Consider the following 15,018-nt stretch of genomic DNA (forward strand, 5'->3'; position numbering starts at 1 on the left):
CGCGGGGGTCGGCCAGGGTGGTCGCCGCCCGGCCCCGCCGCCCCAGTCGCGCCCCGCCCCGCGGAGCCCGGCGCCGTGCCGGGGAGCCGCGGCCCCTGCAGGCCCCGCCCCGGCGGCGCTGGCGTAGGTGCTGACGCCGCACCCCGCCCGGGGGACAGGCCCGTCTAGCGGCGGGCGGGGGGTGCCGCTAGCCGCCGGGCTTAGTGCGGAGCGGCCGCCCGCTCTCTCCGCTGGGCCATGCGGTAGCGGGCTGCGGCAGGCCCGCGCTCTCGGCGGCCATGGATCAGCTCCCGGGCGGACAGCGGCCCCAGCTGGTTTCCTCGCTGGGGCTGGGGCACCGCTTCTGGGAGGTCACCTTAGACGAGGAGCGGGGATGGCTGGCCTGGCGCGACCCCCGCCCGTCGCGCCGAGGCGGCGGTGAGTGGAGCGGCGGGGCGGGGCGCGACGGGCTGGGGCGGGCGGCCGTTCGCGCACCTGCCGCGGCCTGGCGGCGGGCCGGGGCCGCCGGAGGGGCAGCCTCTCCTTAGCATCGGGGGAAGGGCGGCCGCCGCGTCCCCGGAGGCGTGGGGCAGGGCGGCTGCCGGCACGGCTGCCAGCGGGGCGGCCTGCAGCCGGCCCTGCCGTCGCCGGGGCGCTGCTGGAGTCGGTCTCGCGGCGGCGGCGTGCGGCCGTCGTCGGCTCGGAGTACGCCGGGCGTTCCGCGTGTGCCGCCGTGTTTCCTGCAGCTGGGCGCCTTTTCGCCCTACGGAGGGCGGGCGGGTGGCAGGCGGCGTCGCCCGGTGCCGGCGGCAGCAACCGCCTCTGGGATTCGGAGTCCGGCGGTGACGGGCGGAGGGAGGTTTAATCACCGGCGGGCCCGGGCCGGGCGGGGGTCAAGCTGGGGACGAGGCAGTGACAGGACCGCCACCGGCAGCGGGTAAAGTTAAAAAGGCTGATGCCTTTTCAAAACGAAACTGATAGCTACTCGCGATGAGCCGCAGACGCTTCGAGGGCGTGCAGCAAGTTTCCTGTTTGTCTGGGAAAGCGATTCCAGCATCTGTTCTGCGGCTGATAACAAAGAGAAAACCGGTCCCGTCAGCCCGGAGCGGAAAGCACGGGTTTGTTTAGCTGAACCCCATTGTTCCTTGGCGCTGTGAGTAGGTAGCAGCGTGCAGAATGTAATGTGGTATTCAGAGTAATCTTACAAGACATAATAGACTTACAGAACTTCAAAAGCAACTTGGTTTTGGTCACATAACTTCGTTGTGGTTAAAATACACTTTGATATTGAGGCAGTGTTTCAGGCAACTATTTTTTTTTTTCTTCAGGTGAGTTTTTTTTTTTTTTTTTTTTCTTTTTAAAGCCCTTTGCTTTCTAAAGGCCTCCATGGAAATTTCCAAAGAAAGTTTAACACTTGCAAGCTACTGTTTTGGAAATATGTAATGTAGACAAATAGTTTGTAATGGGGTAGCAACACTGGAATTCCCCTTTTGTGTGATTGGAATAGTGCCAACTCAGAACACTGCAAATGGGAGAGGTTACTGCTGAAAATACCTGGCAAATTTTCAGAAAAACTTCTGAAAATGTCTGCACATAAAGTATATCAGGCTTTCTACTACAGTTTAGGTGGTATTTTATCAGTCTTTGACTTTGGGATTTTTATACAGTAACTGTTCCCGTTATTAATATAGCCCTATTAGCATGGTACATGAATCTGAAAATGTGCAATGGCCTTCTTTTCACCGCAGCTGCTATAGAGTGGGAAACTGCCGTCATCTTCATTTTAGAGGTCGGAGGAACTGAGACAGAGAGAAACTAATAATAGAAAGGTTGACCAAAAGTTTACTGAGAAAGATTTGAATATAGATATCTCCAGTCCCAGCAAGTTCCCAAACTTAAAAAATTAAATAGTTCTTCCCTTCTTAACGTGTACTTTCCTTAAATGTTTTCCTGGTTTTATCAATCTAACTTTAGATCTTTATTTTATACAATCTAGTTTTTATCAGCAGTACTGCAGAAATAAGTATTTGAAAATTCCTGAACTTACTTCACATGTGTAGCTAAATAAACGTAAGACTTTGAAGACAAATTAGTTCTTTAATTCTGCCAAGCTTAATACACTGGTATGAAAAATAAGCTGTATACTTTTCAAAATGAAATAAAATGAATCTAGAAAAAAAGGTATCTGTGTCTTACATTTAAAATAGGAAGTTTCAAACTGTTTGGGGACAATTGCTTCCACTGGGTAAAGTAGCCGCTGCTTTGGAGAGAATTTTGTTGAGTTGTATAAAATCTTTCTAAAAAAGCCATTGCAAAGTTCCCAGTGCACTAATCTGTAGGCTAGAGCAAGTTCAATGGGAGCTCCATTCTACTCTGTGATGACTTCCTTTAGACCATGGGAGAGTGTCACAACTTCACACTAGCTCTCTTAGTAGCACACTAAAGTTTACACCTGCTTACAATGGTAAGTTTTTACAACTTTCGAAGCTGTAAGTTTTCTTAACTTACACCTGGAGGGCCAAGCTGGGTATGAACCTGTTGTGAAGCCTGTTCCAAAGTGGATGTCAGAATGCTGAGAATGGTGGAAGGACAGTGGGACATAGCAAACTGGACTCTTTTTGAGGGAGTTTCCGAAGCAGTACACAGTTGGAGATTCCTTAGGAGGCAAGTCTGGTTACCAAGTGTGGCTGTTGTCCCGTAGCATAGCTATTTACAAGATTTTGGAAAATGTGACCTGGAATCAGAAGGGCAAAGGGAGGATGGGAGAAGAAAAAGAATGCGTAAGTGTTCTGGTGGCACAGGTATAATTTTTGTAGAGAGCAATACAATAGATGATGTACCCGCTTTCTTAACAGCCTGACTAATTCATGTGTTTCCTGCACTTGTGCTTTAATACTGTCACAGTTTTATATTATTGCTGCCCTGTTGTCTTTAAGCTCTTTTAAGACCTGGGATGGCTCATGGTGTTCTCTGCAATTATTTTGGAAATATGAGCAGCATACATGATGGTATATAAATAAACTTTATAATATGGAAGATGGTTAGTTAGAAGCATATAATTTCAGAGGAGCTGCTTGACCAAGATTGGTGTCTTACTACCATTTAGCCTTTGACTACGTGACTACTGTGCATTATGCCTAAATACAGATTTAATTATGCAGTATAAAAGTGGTATATTTTTTTGTTCAATAGGTAGTTATTACAATGAAACAGTTGGCTTTAAACTGAAAAAACTGAGTGGGGACTGCTTATTTTCTAAGTATTGAGTATTTATTACTGTCTTGGATTTAGCTACATAAGCAGAAATGTCTTGGTATATATTTTGTCAAGGTTTTCAGACTTGGACAGGCAGGGAACCAGAGCTATAGTTAGGTATATTGCAGAAGTGTTGAAATACCTACCTCTCCCTATTGCATCCCAATTCAGGAACAGATAGGAAACAACAGAGACTGTCTTATTTTTCAGGAAAATATAGTTTTACAGAATATGGGGAGATTCTTGTGTTTTCATGTCTTTGTACAATGATATTAAAATATTGCTGCCTGGGGAGGTGGTGGAGTCTCCTTCTCTGGAGATACTCAAAACCCACCTGGATGCAGTCCTGTGCAGCCTGCTCTAGGTGACCCTGCTTTAGTAGGGGGATTGGACTAGGTGATCTTCAGAGGTCACTTCCGACCCCTACCAGTCTCTGATCCTGTGATATATACATTTTTAACCCATTCTGACAAAATGCATTTTGTGAAGAAAGAAGCATTAATTCAGGAGAATTATTTTTTTTAGTGCTGTCATTGAGAAGATACCAACAATAACAAAAACTTAAAATGTTTAAGTCATGGTATGTCTTTAAAACCTTAAATCCTAAATACTGTTTACTTTCTACTATGAGACCTTGTTTAACAGCATCATATTTTGAAGTTCTGTCTTCAGTGTAATGAAGTTCCCATTTCCCGTTCTTTGGTTGGTTAGACTTCTTTGAACTTAGAGGGAAAAGTTTTATCTGAATTTTTTTAATGTGTTTCTTTGTTACTTTTAGCTATATAACTTTTTTCCTGGACATGCCTTCACCTTCAAATAGTCTCAAGAACATTATTTTCCAACCTTGTAACTATCCACCTTGAGGTTTAGATCTGCAAAGCTGGGCAGATATATTGTTCTATTATTTCTTCTTGTTGATGGCACAGTCAGTTTTTTCTCAAGTAATGCATGATAAAACTTTGTATACCAAATTCCATAGTAGATTATGTATTGTACATATGAACTTACGGATATTTTAGAAGTATTGACTAAGACTGTGTCACACCTAGTGCTAAGGGATTACAAACACAGAATGGGATTCTTCTGACTTTTTTTTTTTTTTGTAGTTGTAAAGTACAAGCATGAAGGGGATGATCAAACTAGGGACTGCACTGTATGCTTTCTGTTACTGGGTGCACTTTCTTTTAACCCTTCTATTTCTCCCTTCAGAGTTCTCTTTTGGTGTGTCTTTCCTAGCTTTCCCCCCAGAATGACCACTTGAGGAAGCCGTAGTACTAGTGTTCACGAGACTAATGCCATTCTGATGATGTGAATTCTAAAGAATGCTCAGTTTGATAAACACAGTACTGAGACAGCAGGGGCAGGCCTGCTTGGAACCAAGGTCTGTCCAGCACCTGTGATGTGTTGGCACATCCTTAGTCAAGGTCATTTTTCATCAGTTATTCCCAGTTGGCAGTGGGCACATGTAGAAATCTGAACTATGTTTTTCTCTAGGTAGTTCCACTGACTACATCGAACTGACAGGATGTGGGAAACAATAGCTCTAGAAAGCATTGTTTTCTTTGGAATGTGTTGTCTCCTTGAAGATACATTATCCAAATATAGATGCATACTACATTAAACAATGTATGTTTTTCAGCATACATCTCTCTGGTGGCTTTTTTTTCCCCTTAAGGTGAAGTGCATCTTATTTCTTGCTTTATCATTGAAATATTCATAGCTGAGTTGAAAAGATATAATTTGGAAATTAAAAAAAAAAAAAAGGGAAAATATTCAATAGTATGATTTAAATAGGCAAATTTATACAAGTTCAAATCATTGTGATTTGATTCAAGGAATCATAGAATCATTAAGGCTGTAAAGATCAAGGTCCAGCCCAACACCACCATGCCCACTAAGCCATGTCCTGAGGTACTACAGCAACATGTTTTTTGAACACCTCCAGGAATGGTGACTCCACTACTTCCCTGGACAGCCTGTTCCAATGTTTGACCACTCTTTCAGTAAAGAAATTTTTCATAATGTCTAGTCTAAACCTCCCCTGGCGCAACTTGAGGCCTTTTCCTCTCATCCGATTGCTTCTTACATGGAAGAAGAGACCAAGACCCACCTGACTACAACCTCCTTTCAGGGAGTTGTAGAGAGCAATAAGGTCTCCCCTCCTTTTCTCCAGGCTGAACAACACCAGTTCCTTCAGCCGCTTCTTGTAAGACTTATCCTGCAGATCCTTCACCAGCTTTGTTGCCCTTCTCTGTACACACTCCAGCATCTCAATGTCCTTCTTGTAGTGAGGGGCCCAAAACTGCACACAGTATTCGAGGTGCGGCCTCACCAGTGCCCAGTACAGGGGCACAATCACCTCCCTGCTCCTGCTGGCCACACTATTTCTGATACAGGCCAGGATGCTGTTGGCTGCCTTGGCCACCTGGGCACACTGCTGGCTCACGTTCAGCCGGCTGTCAAGCAGCACCCCCAGGTCCTTTTCCCCCAGGCAGCTTTCCAGCCCCTCATCCCCAAGCCTGTAGTGCTGCAGGGGTTTGTTGTGACCCAAGTGCAGGAGCCGGCACTTGGCCTTGTTGAATCTCATACAATTGGCCTTGGCCCATCTACCCAGCCTGTCCAGATCCCTCTGCAGAGCCTTCCTACCCTTAGGCAGATCAACACCCCTGTCCAATTTAGTGTCGTCTGCAAACTTACTGAGGATGCACTCAATTCCCTCCTCCAGATCATTTGATAAAGATATGAAACAAGACTAGTCCCAATACTGAGCCCTGGGGGACATCGCTTGTGACTGGCCATTAGCTGGATTTAACTCTATTCACCACCAATCTCTGGGCTCAGCCATCCAGCCAGTTTTTTACCCAGCGAAGAATGTACCTGTCTAAGCCATGAGCCACCAGCATTCGTAGGAGAATGCTGCAGGAGATGGTGTCAAAGGCTTTACTAAATTCCAGAGTCCAGGTAGATGACACCCACAGCCCTCCCCTCATTGACTAGGTGGGTCACCTGGTCATAGAATGAGATCAAGTTGGTTAAGCTGGACCTGCCTTTCATAAGCCCATGCTGGTTGGACCTGATCACCTGGTTGTCCTGCACATGCCATGTGAGTGCCTTCAAGATGAACCTGTCCATAATCTTCCTCAGTACTGAGGTCAGGCTGATGGGCCTGTAGTTCCCTGGATTCTCCTTCCAGCCCTTCTTGTAGATGGGCATCATGCTGGCAAGCCTCCAATTGGTCTGGGACCTCCCCTGTTAACCAGGACTTCCGATAAATGACGGGAGAGTGGTCTGGCCAGCTGTTCTACGAGCTCCCTTGGTACTCTTGGGTGGATTCCATCCAGCCCCATAGACTTGTGGATGTCCAGGCGGTCTAGCAGGTCATTAACTGCTTCCTCCTGAATTATGGGGCGTTTATGCTCTCTGTCCCTGTTGTCCATCTCAGGGGGCTGATTTCCTTGAGGATTGCTTGTCTGCCTGTTAAAGACTGAGGCAAAGAAGGCACTAAGTACCTCAGCCTTTTCTTCATCCTGGGTGACAATGTTCCCATCCGCATCCAATAAAGGATGGAGATTCTTCTCAGCTCTCTTTTTGTTGTTAATATATTTGTAGAAACATTTTTTGTTGTCTCTCACAACAGTGGCCAGCCTTGAGTTATAGTTGGGCTTTTGCCTCTCTAATTTTCCCTCTGCATGACCTAACAAGATCCCTTTACTCTTCTTGAGTTGCCTGCCGTTACATCAAATTCAGGTATGTGATGTGGAGTAGCAACTGTCTGTCTGATCATATTAGGAACTGATTTATTGTCTATTGGTTTAGAAAGTACTTGAAGATTTACTTAAAAAAAAAACAAAAACAAAAAACCAAAAAACCAAAACCAGTTTCCCTATATATGACTGTATATTGTGAGATCATGGCCTTCAGATGTTTCTGTGACTCTTCCACAGTTTTGAATTAGTCATGACACCTTTTTTCTTCCCCTTCTCCTTCACAGGATGCGAGTTCTTTGTAATTCTGCTCTATATCCCTGTCCACCATCTTCTCTTATTCTGGTCTGGCTTTCTGTAGTGCATGATCTATATAATGTACCTTCTGATAGAAAACATTCTTGTTTTCTTGCTTTTTGGTGAAGGCAAAGCTTAAACTTAAGACAAGATACTTACCATTCATGTGGTCTGTAACAGTAAATTAGTTTTTGAAGTAACTGAAAAAATACTTTTTCTGTAAATCTGCACCCCAGCTTTTTAGTTGTTAATGTTTTTTGTCACAAGAGTGTGCTTACAACTTAAATTCTGAATGCCACTGCATCCATGGGCCTGAGCTGAATTTTAAGAATAAGTCAAATGCTGTGATCAGTGATCCTTTTATGCTTTTGCACATGTCTCTGTTGCTTTGAGCTAACACGTTTCTGAGGGAGGAATTTGACTTGTATGATACATGGCTGGCAGTGATGAATGAACAAGTCTTGACTGAGGTGAATTTGCTTTGTGGGAGTGGCAGACAGTGATGATGCACCAAAAAGCCTTTCTTGACACAGAAGAACACACTTCACAAGTGCTGGCTACGTTTTTCACAAAGCAAGCCCACTGTTAGTGCACTCACCTTGGGTTATTTTTTTTCTCCCGCTTGCTTAATGTGCGAAAAAGTAGTATTTTGCTGATTTGTCAGTTTGCATTCCAAGAAGAGTGTCTGTTATGACTGTAAGTACACTGTGACCTGAAATGAGTGGTGACTGGCACAGCCAGTGTGCTGGGAAGACTGTCACCTGTCCATTGTGTGTTTTGTTTGGGTTTTAATTTTTTTTTTTTTTTTGCCATGCTCCTTCATCCGGCTGCTCTGGATGGACAGCTCATTGTATTTAGTGTGTCTTGTATGCTAGACGTTGAACAAGGTGAGACATGAAAACATAAACGTGTGAAGGTCTCTGAGATTAAGCTTAAGAAAATTGGTATGTACTTCAGTATTTCTGAACTTGAAATTCAGTCTCTTGAATCTAGATGTGCATATTGAAAAAGCTGTGGTATTTTGCCTGGAGTTTTGTCTAGGAACTGTTGTGTGCTACTTGGTTGAGTATATTGTACTGAGCCCAGTAAAATTACTTGTTTAAGTGCTGCATGGATGGCTACAAATCCTTCAGAAGGGACAGGCAAGGAAGGAGAGGCAGTGGAGTAGCCCTCTATGTTAGGGAGTGTTTTGATTGTTTATAGCTTAATGGTGATGACGATAAGGTTGAGTGTCTATGGGTAAGAATCAGGGGGATGGACAACAAGGCACATACCGTGGTGGGAGACTTACAGACCACCCAACCAGGATGAGGAGGCAGATGAAGTATTCTATAAGCAGCTGGGAGAAGTCACAGTCGCTAGCCCTTGTTCTCCTAGGGGACTTCAGCTTACCCGATGTCCACTGGAAATACAACACAATGGAGAGGAAACAGTCTAGGAGGTTCCTCAATTGTGCAGAAGATAACTTCCTGACACAGCTAGTGACGGAGCCAACTAGGGAAGGTGTCGTGCTGGACCTGTTGTTTGTGAACAGAGAAGGACTTGTGGGCGATGTGATGGTAGGAGGCCATCTTGGGCACAGTGATCATGATATGACAGAGGTCTCGCTTCTTGGAGAAATAAGGAGGGGGTTCAGCAGAACTGCTACCTTAGACTTCCGGAGGACAGACCTTGGCCTGTTTAGGAGACTGGTCAACAGAGTCCTTTGGGAGGAGGTCCTGAAGAGCAGAGTCCAGGAAGGCTGGACATTCTTCAGGAAGGAAACCTTGAAGGCACAGGAGCAGGCTGTCCCCATGTGCTGAAAGACAGGCTGGCAAGGAAGAAGACTGGCCTGGCTGAGCAGAGAGCTTTGGCTGGAACTCAGGGAGAAAAGGAGCATCTATGGCCTTTGAAGGAAGGGGCAGGCCACTCAGGAGGACTACAGGGATGTTGGTAGGTTATGCAGAGAGGAAATTAGAAGGGCCAAAGCTCAGCTAGAACCTAAGCTGGTTACCATAAAAGAAAACAAAAAAAGTTTCTATAAATACATTAGCAACAAAAGGAGGGCTAAGGAGAATCTCCATCCTTTATTGGATGCCGGGGGAAACATAGTGACAAAGGGTGAGGAAAAGGCTGAGGTACTTAATGCCTTCCTTGCCTCAGTCTTTAATAGTAAGACTAGTTGTTCTCTGGGTACCCAGCTCCCTGAGCTGGAAAATGGGGATAGGGAGCAGAACGAAGCCCACATAATCCACAAGGAAGCAGTTGATGACCTGCTACACCACCTGGACACTCACAAGTCTGTGGTGCTGGATGGGATCCACCCAAGGGTACTGAGGGAGCTGATGGAGGAGCTGGCCAAACCACTCTCCTGTCATTTATCGGAAGTCCTGGTTAACAGAGGAGGTCCCAGACAACTGGAGGCTTGCCAATGTGACTCCCATCCACAAGGGCCAAGGGAAGATCTGGGGAACTACAGACCCGTCGGCCTGACCTCGGTGCCAGCCAGGGTTACGGAGCAGATCATCTTGAGTGCCGTCACACGGCACTCACAGGACAACCAGGTGATCAGGCCCAGTCAGCCTGGGTTTATGAAAGGCAGGTCCTGCTTGACCAACCTGTTCTCCTTCTATGACAACGTGACCTGCTTGGTGGACAAGGGAAAGGCTGTGGATGGTGTCTACCTGGGCTTTAGTAAAGCCTTTGACACTGCTTCCCACAGCATTCTTCTGGAGAAAATGACTGCTCATGGCTTGGATAGGCATACTCTTCACTGGGTTAAAAACTGAGCCCAGAGATTGGTGGTGAATAGAGTTAAATCCAGCTGATGGCCAGTCACAAGTAATGTCCCCCAGGGCTCAGTATTGGGACTAGTCTTGTTTCATATCTTTATCAATGATCTTGACAAACAGTAAGTTTGCAGACGACACGAAGTTGAGCAGGAGTATTGATCTGCCTAAGGGCAGGAAGGCTCTGCAGAGGGATCTGGACAGGCTGGGTAGATGGGCCAAGGCCAATTGTATGAGGTTCAACAAGGCCAAGTGCCGGCTCCTGCACTTGGGTCACAACAAACCCCTGCAGCACTACAGGCTTGGGGATGAGGGGCTGGAAAGCTGCCTGGGGGAAAAGGACCTGGGGGTGCTGCTTGACAGCCGGCTGAACGTGAGCCAGCAGTGTGCCCAGGTGGCCAAGGCAGCCAACAGCATCCTGGCCTGTATCAGAAATAGTGTGGCCAGCAGGAGCAGGGAGGTGATTGTGCCCCTGTACTGGGCACTGGTGAGGCTGCATCTCGAATACTGTGTGCAGTTTTGGGCCCCTCACTACAAGAAGGACATTGAGGTGCTGGAGCGTGTCCAGAGAAGGGCAGCGAAGCTGGTGAAGGATCTCAAGCACAAGTCTTGTGAGGAGCAGCTGAGGCAACTGGTTAACAAGCCTGGAGAAGAGGAGGCTGAGGGGAGACCTTGTCACCCTCTACAACTCCCTAAAAGGAGGTTGTAGTGAAGTGGGTGTTGGACTCTTCTCCCAAGTAAGAAGTGATCGCATGAGAGGAAATGGCTTCAAGTTTCAGCAGAGGACGTTTAGATTAGACATTAGGAAAATTTTATTCAGTGAAAGGATTATCATGCATTGGAATAGGCTGCCCAGGGAAGTGGTAGAGTCGCCATCTCTCGAGGTATTTAAAAGATGTGTAGATGGGGTGCTTACTGACGTGGTTTAGTGGTGGACTTAGCAGTGTTAGGTTAATGGTTGGACTTGATGACCTTAAAGGTCTTTTCCAACCTAAATGATTCTATGAGTCTATCTGAGCCTGTAGTTCATTTTTTTTTCATAATCATAGACTATTTTGAGTTGGAAGGGACTTTTGAAGGTCATCTAGTCCAACCTCCCTGCAATGAGGAGGGACATCTTCAACTAGATCAGGTTGTTCAGAGCCCCATCAAACCTGACCTTGAATATTTCCAGGGATGGGGCATCTGCCGCCTCTCTGAGCAGCCTGTTCCTGGTGTCTCACCACCCTCATTGTAAAAAAGTTTCTTCCTTATATCCAGTCTAAATCTACCCTCCTTTGGTTTAAAACCATTGTCCTGTCACATCAGGCCATGCTAAAAAGATTGCCTCCATCTTTCTTATAAGCCCCCTTTAAGTACTGGAAAGCTGCTATAAGGTCTCCCTGGAGCCTTCTCTTCTCCAGGCTGAACAACCCCAAGTCTCTCAGCCTGTCCTCATAGGAGGGGTGTTCCAGCCCCCTGATCATCTTTGTGGCCCTCCTTTGGTCTTGCTCCAACAGGTCCATGTCTTTTGTGTGCTCAGGATTCCAGAGCCGGCCACAGTACTTCAGGTAGGGTCTCAAGAGAGCAGAGTAGAGGGGGAGAATCACCTCCCTTGACCTGTTTGCCACACCTCTTTTGATGCAGCCCAGGAGCACACATTGGCAGTTTTTCACCCACCAGTACCCCCAAGTCCTTCTCCGCAGGGCTACACACTCAATCCCTTCATCCCCCAGCCTGTATTCATACCAGGGATCACCCTGACCCAGGTGCAGGACCTTGCACTTGGTCTAGTTGAACCTCATGAGGTTCACACAGGCTCACTTCTTGAGCTTGTCAAAGTCCCTCTGGATGGCATTCCATCCCTCCAGCATGTCAGCTGCACCACTTATCTTGTTGTCATCTCCAAATTTGCTGAGGGTGCACTCAATCCCACAGTCTGTGTCTTGATGAAGATATTAAACAGCACTGGTCCCAGTACCGACTGCTGAGGGTTGTCACTTGTCACTAGACTTCCATCTGGACATCAAACTGTTGACCGCTACCCTCTGGATGCAGCCATCCAACCAATTCCTCACCCCCCAAACAGTCCGTCCATCAAATCCATATCTCTCCAATTTAGGGAGAAGGATGTTGTGGGGGACTTGTCAAAGGCCTTACAGAAGTCCAGACAGGTGACATCCATGGCTCTTCCCTTGTCCACTGATGTAGTCACTTCATCATAGAAGGCCACTAGGTTGGTCAGGCAGGACTTGCCCTTGGTGAAGCCATGCTGGCTGTCTCGAATCACCTCCCTGTCCTCCATGTGCCTTAGCATGGCTTCTAGGAGGATCTGTTCCATGACCTTCTGAGGCACAGAGGTGAGGCTGACAGGTCGGTAGTTCTCAGGGTCCTCCTTTCTACCCTTTTTAAAAATGGGTTCCATGTTTCCCTTTTCCTAGTCTCCAGGGACTTCCCCTGACTGCCAGGACTTTTCAAGTATCATGGAGAGTGGCTTGGCAACTAAATCAGCTCATTCCCTCAGAACTCTGGGATGCATCTCATCAGGTCCGATAGAGTTATGTATGTTCAGGTTCCTCTGGTGGTCACGAACCTGATCTTCTCTTACAGTGGGAGGGACTTTGCTCCTGCACTCCCCATCTTGCAGCCCACCCTCATGAGAGGTGTGGGAAGGGAGGCTGCCAGTGAAGACTGAGGCAAAAAAGCTGGTGAGTACCTCAGCCTTCTCCTCGTCCATTGTTACCAGCTTGCCAGTCTTGTTCATTGAGCGCGGGGGGGATACTTTTTTTTAAGCTTCCTTTTCTGGCTGACATACCTGTAGAAGCCCTTCTTATTGTTCTTTGTGTCCCTTGCCAAGTTCAGCTCCCTCTGTGCCTTGGCCTTCCTTACCCCATCCCTACAAAACTGAGCAGCATCCCTACGCTCTTTCCAGAATACCTGTGCCTGCCCTTCTCCCCTTTGGTTTTACCAGCGGGTCTTGACTCAGCCATACTGGTCCCTTGCCTTGCTTTCCCAGTTTCTTACACCTGGACATCAAGAGCTCTGGTGCTCTATGGAAAGTGTCCTTAGAGATCTACCAGCTCTGTTCTGCGCCCTTGTCCCTGAGGGCAGTTTCCCAGGGATCCTATTGACTAACTCCTTGGAGAGCTGGAAGTTTGCTTTTCTAAGATTGAGGGTCCTGACTTTACTCTTTGCCTGACCCGTATCCCTCAGGACTGCGAACTCCACCAGTGCATGATCACTGCAGCCCGGGGTGCCTCCAATATTGATGTCACCAACTAGCTCCCTTGCATTGGTGACCATCAGGTCTAGTATGGCATCCCCTCTGGTAGGGCTGTCTGTTACCTGGCCTAAGAAGTTATCCTCTATGCATTCCAGGAGTCTCCTGGATTGCCTACAGCTCACCGTGCTACTTTTCCAGCAGATGTTGGGGTGGTGTCCCCCAGCAGGACAAGCACCTGCGAGTGTGAAGCCTCTTGTAGCTCGAGTAGGAAGGGTTCATCCATAGGCTGCCCTTGGTCAGGCCACCTGTAGTAGATACCAGCCACGAGGTTCCCTTTGTTGCCTCGGTCTCTGATCCTTACCCATAACCTTTCAATCTGCTCATGGCTATTCTTCAGAGACAGCTCTTCATGCTCTATCCATTTCTTGATATAGAGGGCAACGCCTCTGCCCCTCTTTCCTCACCCATCCCTTCTGAGCAGCCTGTAGCCATCAATAGCTGCACTTGAGTCATGGGATTTGTCCCACCAAGTTTCAGTAATGGCAACTAGGTCGCAGCTTTCTAGCAGCATGGTGGCTTCCAGCTCCTACTGTTTGTTGCATATGCTGCGTGCTTTGATGTAGAAGCACTTCAGCTGGGCTGTCAGCCGTGTCTGAGAGGAACACCCCTTAATTCCTTTGAGGGGTTTCACTGGTGTTTCCCTGTTGAATCCTATTACCTCAGGAGCCCTGGCTCATCTCTTTTTTGTTAATGTTGATCTACTAGTGCTGGTGTAAGTACCAATTTTTTGTTGTTGTTGTTAATGTGGCAATAAGATTTCCTGTTTTGGGGAGAAACTGATAAAGGTGAAGGCCTTTATGAGTGAACACCTTTATGCTAAATTAGTGAAAGAAATGGGTCATGCTACTTGACAATACGGTAAATGCTACAAAAGTTGGTGTGGGAAAGGACTAGAATTAGTATATATGTGTACTTTGTTGACCTCTCAAAAGAGGGCAGTTTAGTCCTTCCAGTTACTTTTATGGGGCGGGTTTGAGTGATTAAGTGGCAGATGAGGGCGTTGTGTTTATAGGAGCGGGATTGTGCTGCTTGTGTTGACTGTCTCTGATTTCTTCACATTGGAAACTTCTAGATGATCTCCAGAGGTCCCTTCCAACTCCTACCATTCTGTGATTCTCCCTTCTGGGGAAAAGGGGGGAGGGTGTGATTAAGTAGTAGATTTGCTTTCTGATGGAACAGTATACTGCATAACACTAAGCAGAATAGTGATAGTCCTATTTGGTCTGATAGAAATCTTGAGCTCTGTTTAAACACAAATGCATTTAGGTTTATTTTTATAAGCTGTAGGGAATGTTCTGAATAACATGTTTGGTTTTGAGACAGATTTGCATCTTTCTGGACCTCTGCAGTTACTCTATTAGGTAGTGTGTGGTTTTGACTGCCTTAAAATTGGAGTATGCTATCAGGGCAGTGGAGTTCCTTGTTGCTTGTATGGTGCCAAGTAGTACTGAGGGCCACAATCTATATAGCTGGTATTTATAGATGAGAAACTTCTCAGACTTTTACCAAACCCAAAAGTTTACAGACGAAAGGTGGGGTCACTCTGTTTTTTGCTTTTGTTTTGTTCCTTTTTTATTTTGTTTGTTTGTTGTTGTTTTTTTTTCCCAGGAGTCTGTTTTTTCAGATATGTAACTCTGTGGCTTAAGACTAAAAAATGCACACATTTACTCTTAGCTTTTTTTTCGCATCTGTGAAGAGATTTGCTGGAAAAGCAGAACTTGTAGTCATGCACCTGTCAGAGGGAGAACACACC

At 46.7% G+C, this 15,018-nt stretch overlaps 1 protein-coding gene across 2 annotated transcripts in view; it reads left to right on the plus strand.

Moving 5' to 3' along the window:
- Positions 1 to 278: 278 nt before the first annotated feature.
- CERK (ceramide kinase) overlaps positions 279 to 15,018 on the plus strand; it is a 47,815-nt gene continuing 33,075 nt past the window's right edge. For both annotated transcript variants that reach the window (XM_086473786.1, XM_086473792.1), the window contains exon 1: positions 279 to 417. In XM_086473786.1, coding sequence (XP_086329912.1) covers positions 279 to 417 — 139 coding nt within the window. The remainder of the gene's footprint in view (positions 418 to 15,018) is intronic.

This window comes from Leptosomus discolor, chromosome 1, assembly GCF_034619465.1.
Source record: "Leptosomus discolor isolate bLepDis1 chromosome 1, bLepDis1.hap2, whole genome shotgun sequence".
Lineage (NCBI taxonomy): Eukaryota > Metazoa > Chordata > Aves > Leptosomiformes > Leptosomidae > Leptosomus > Leptosomus discolor.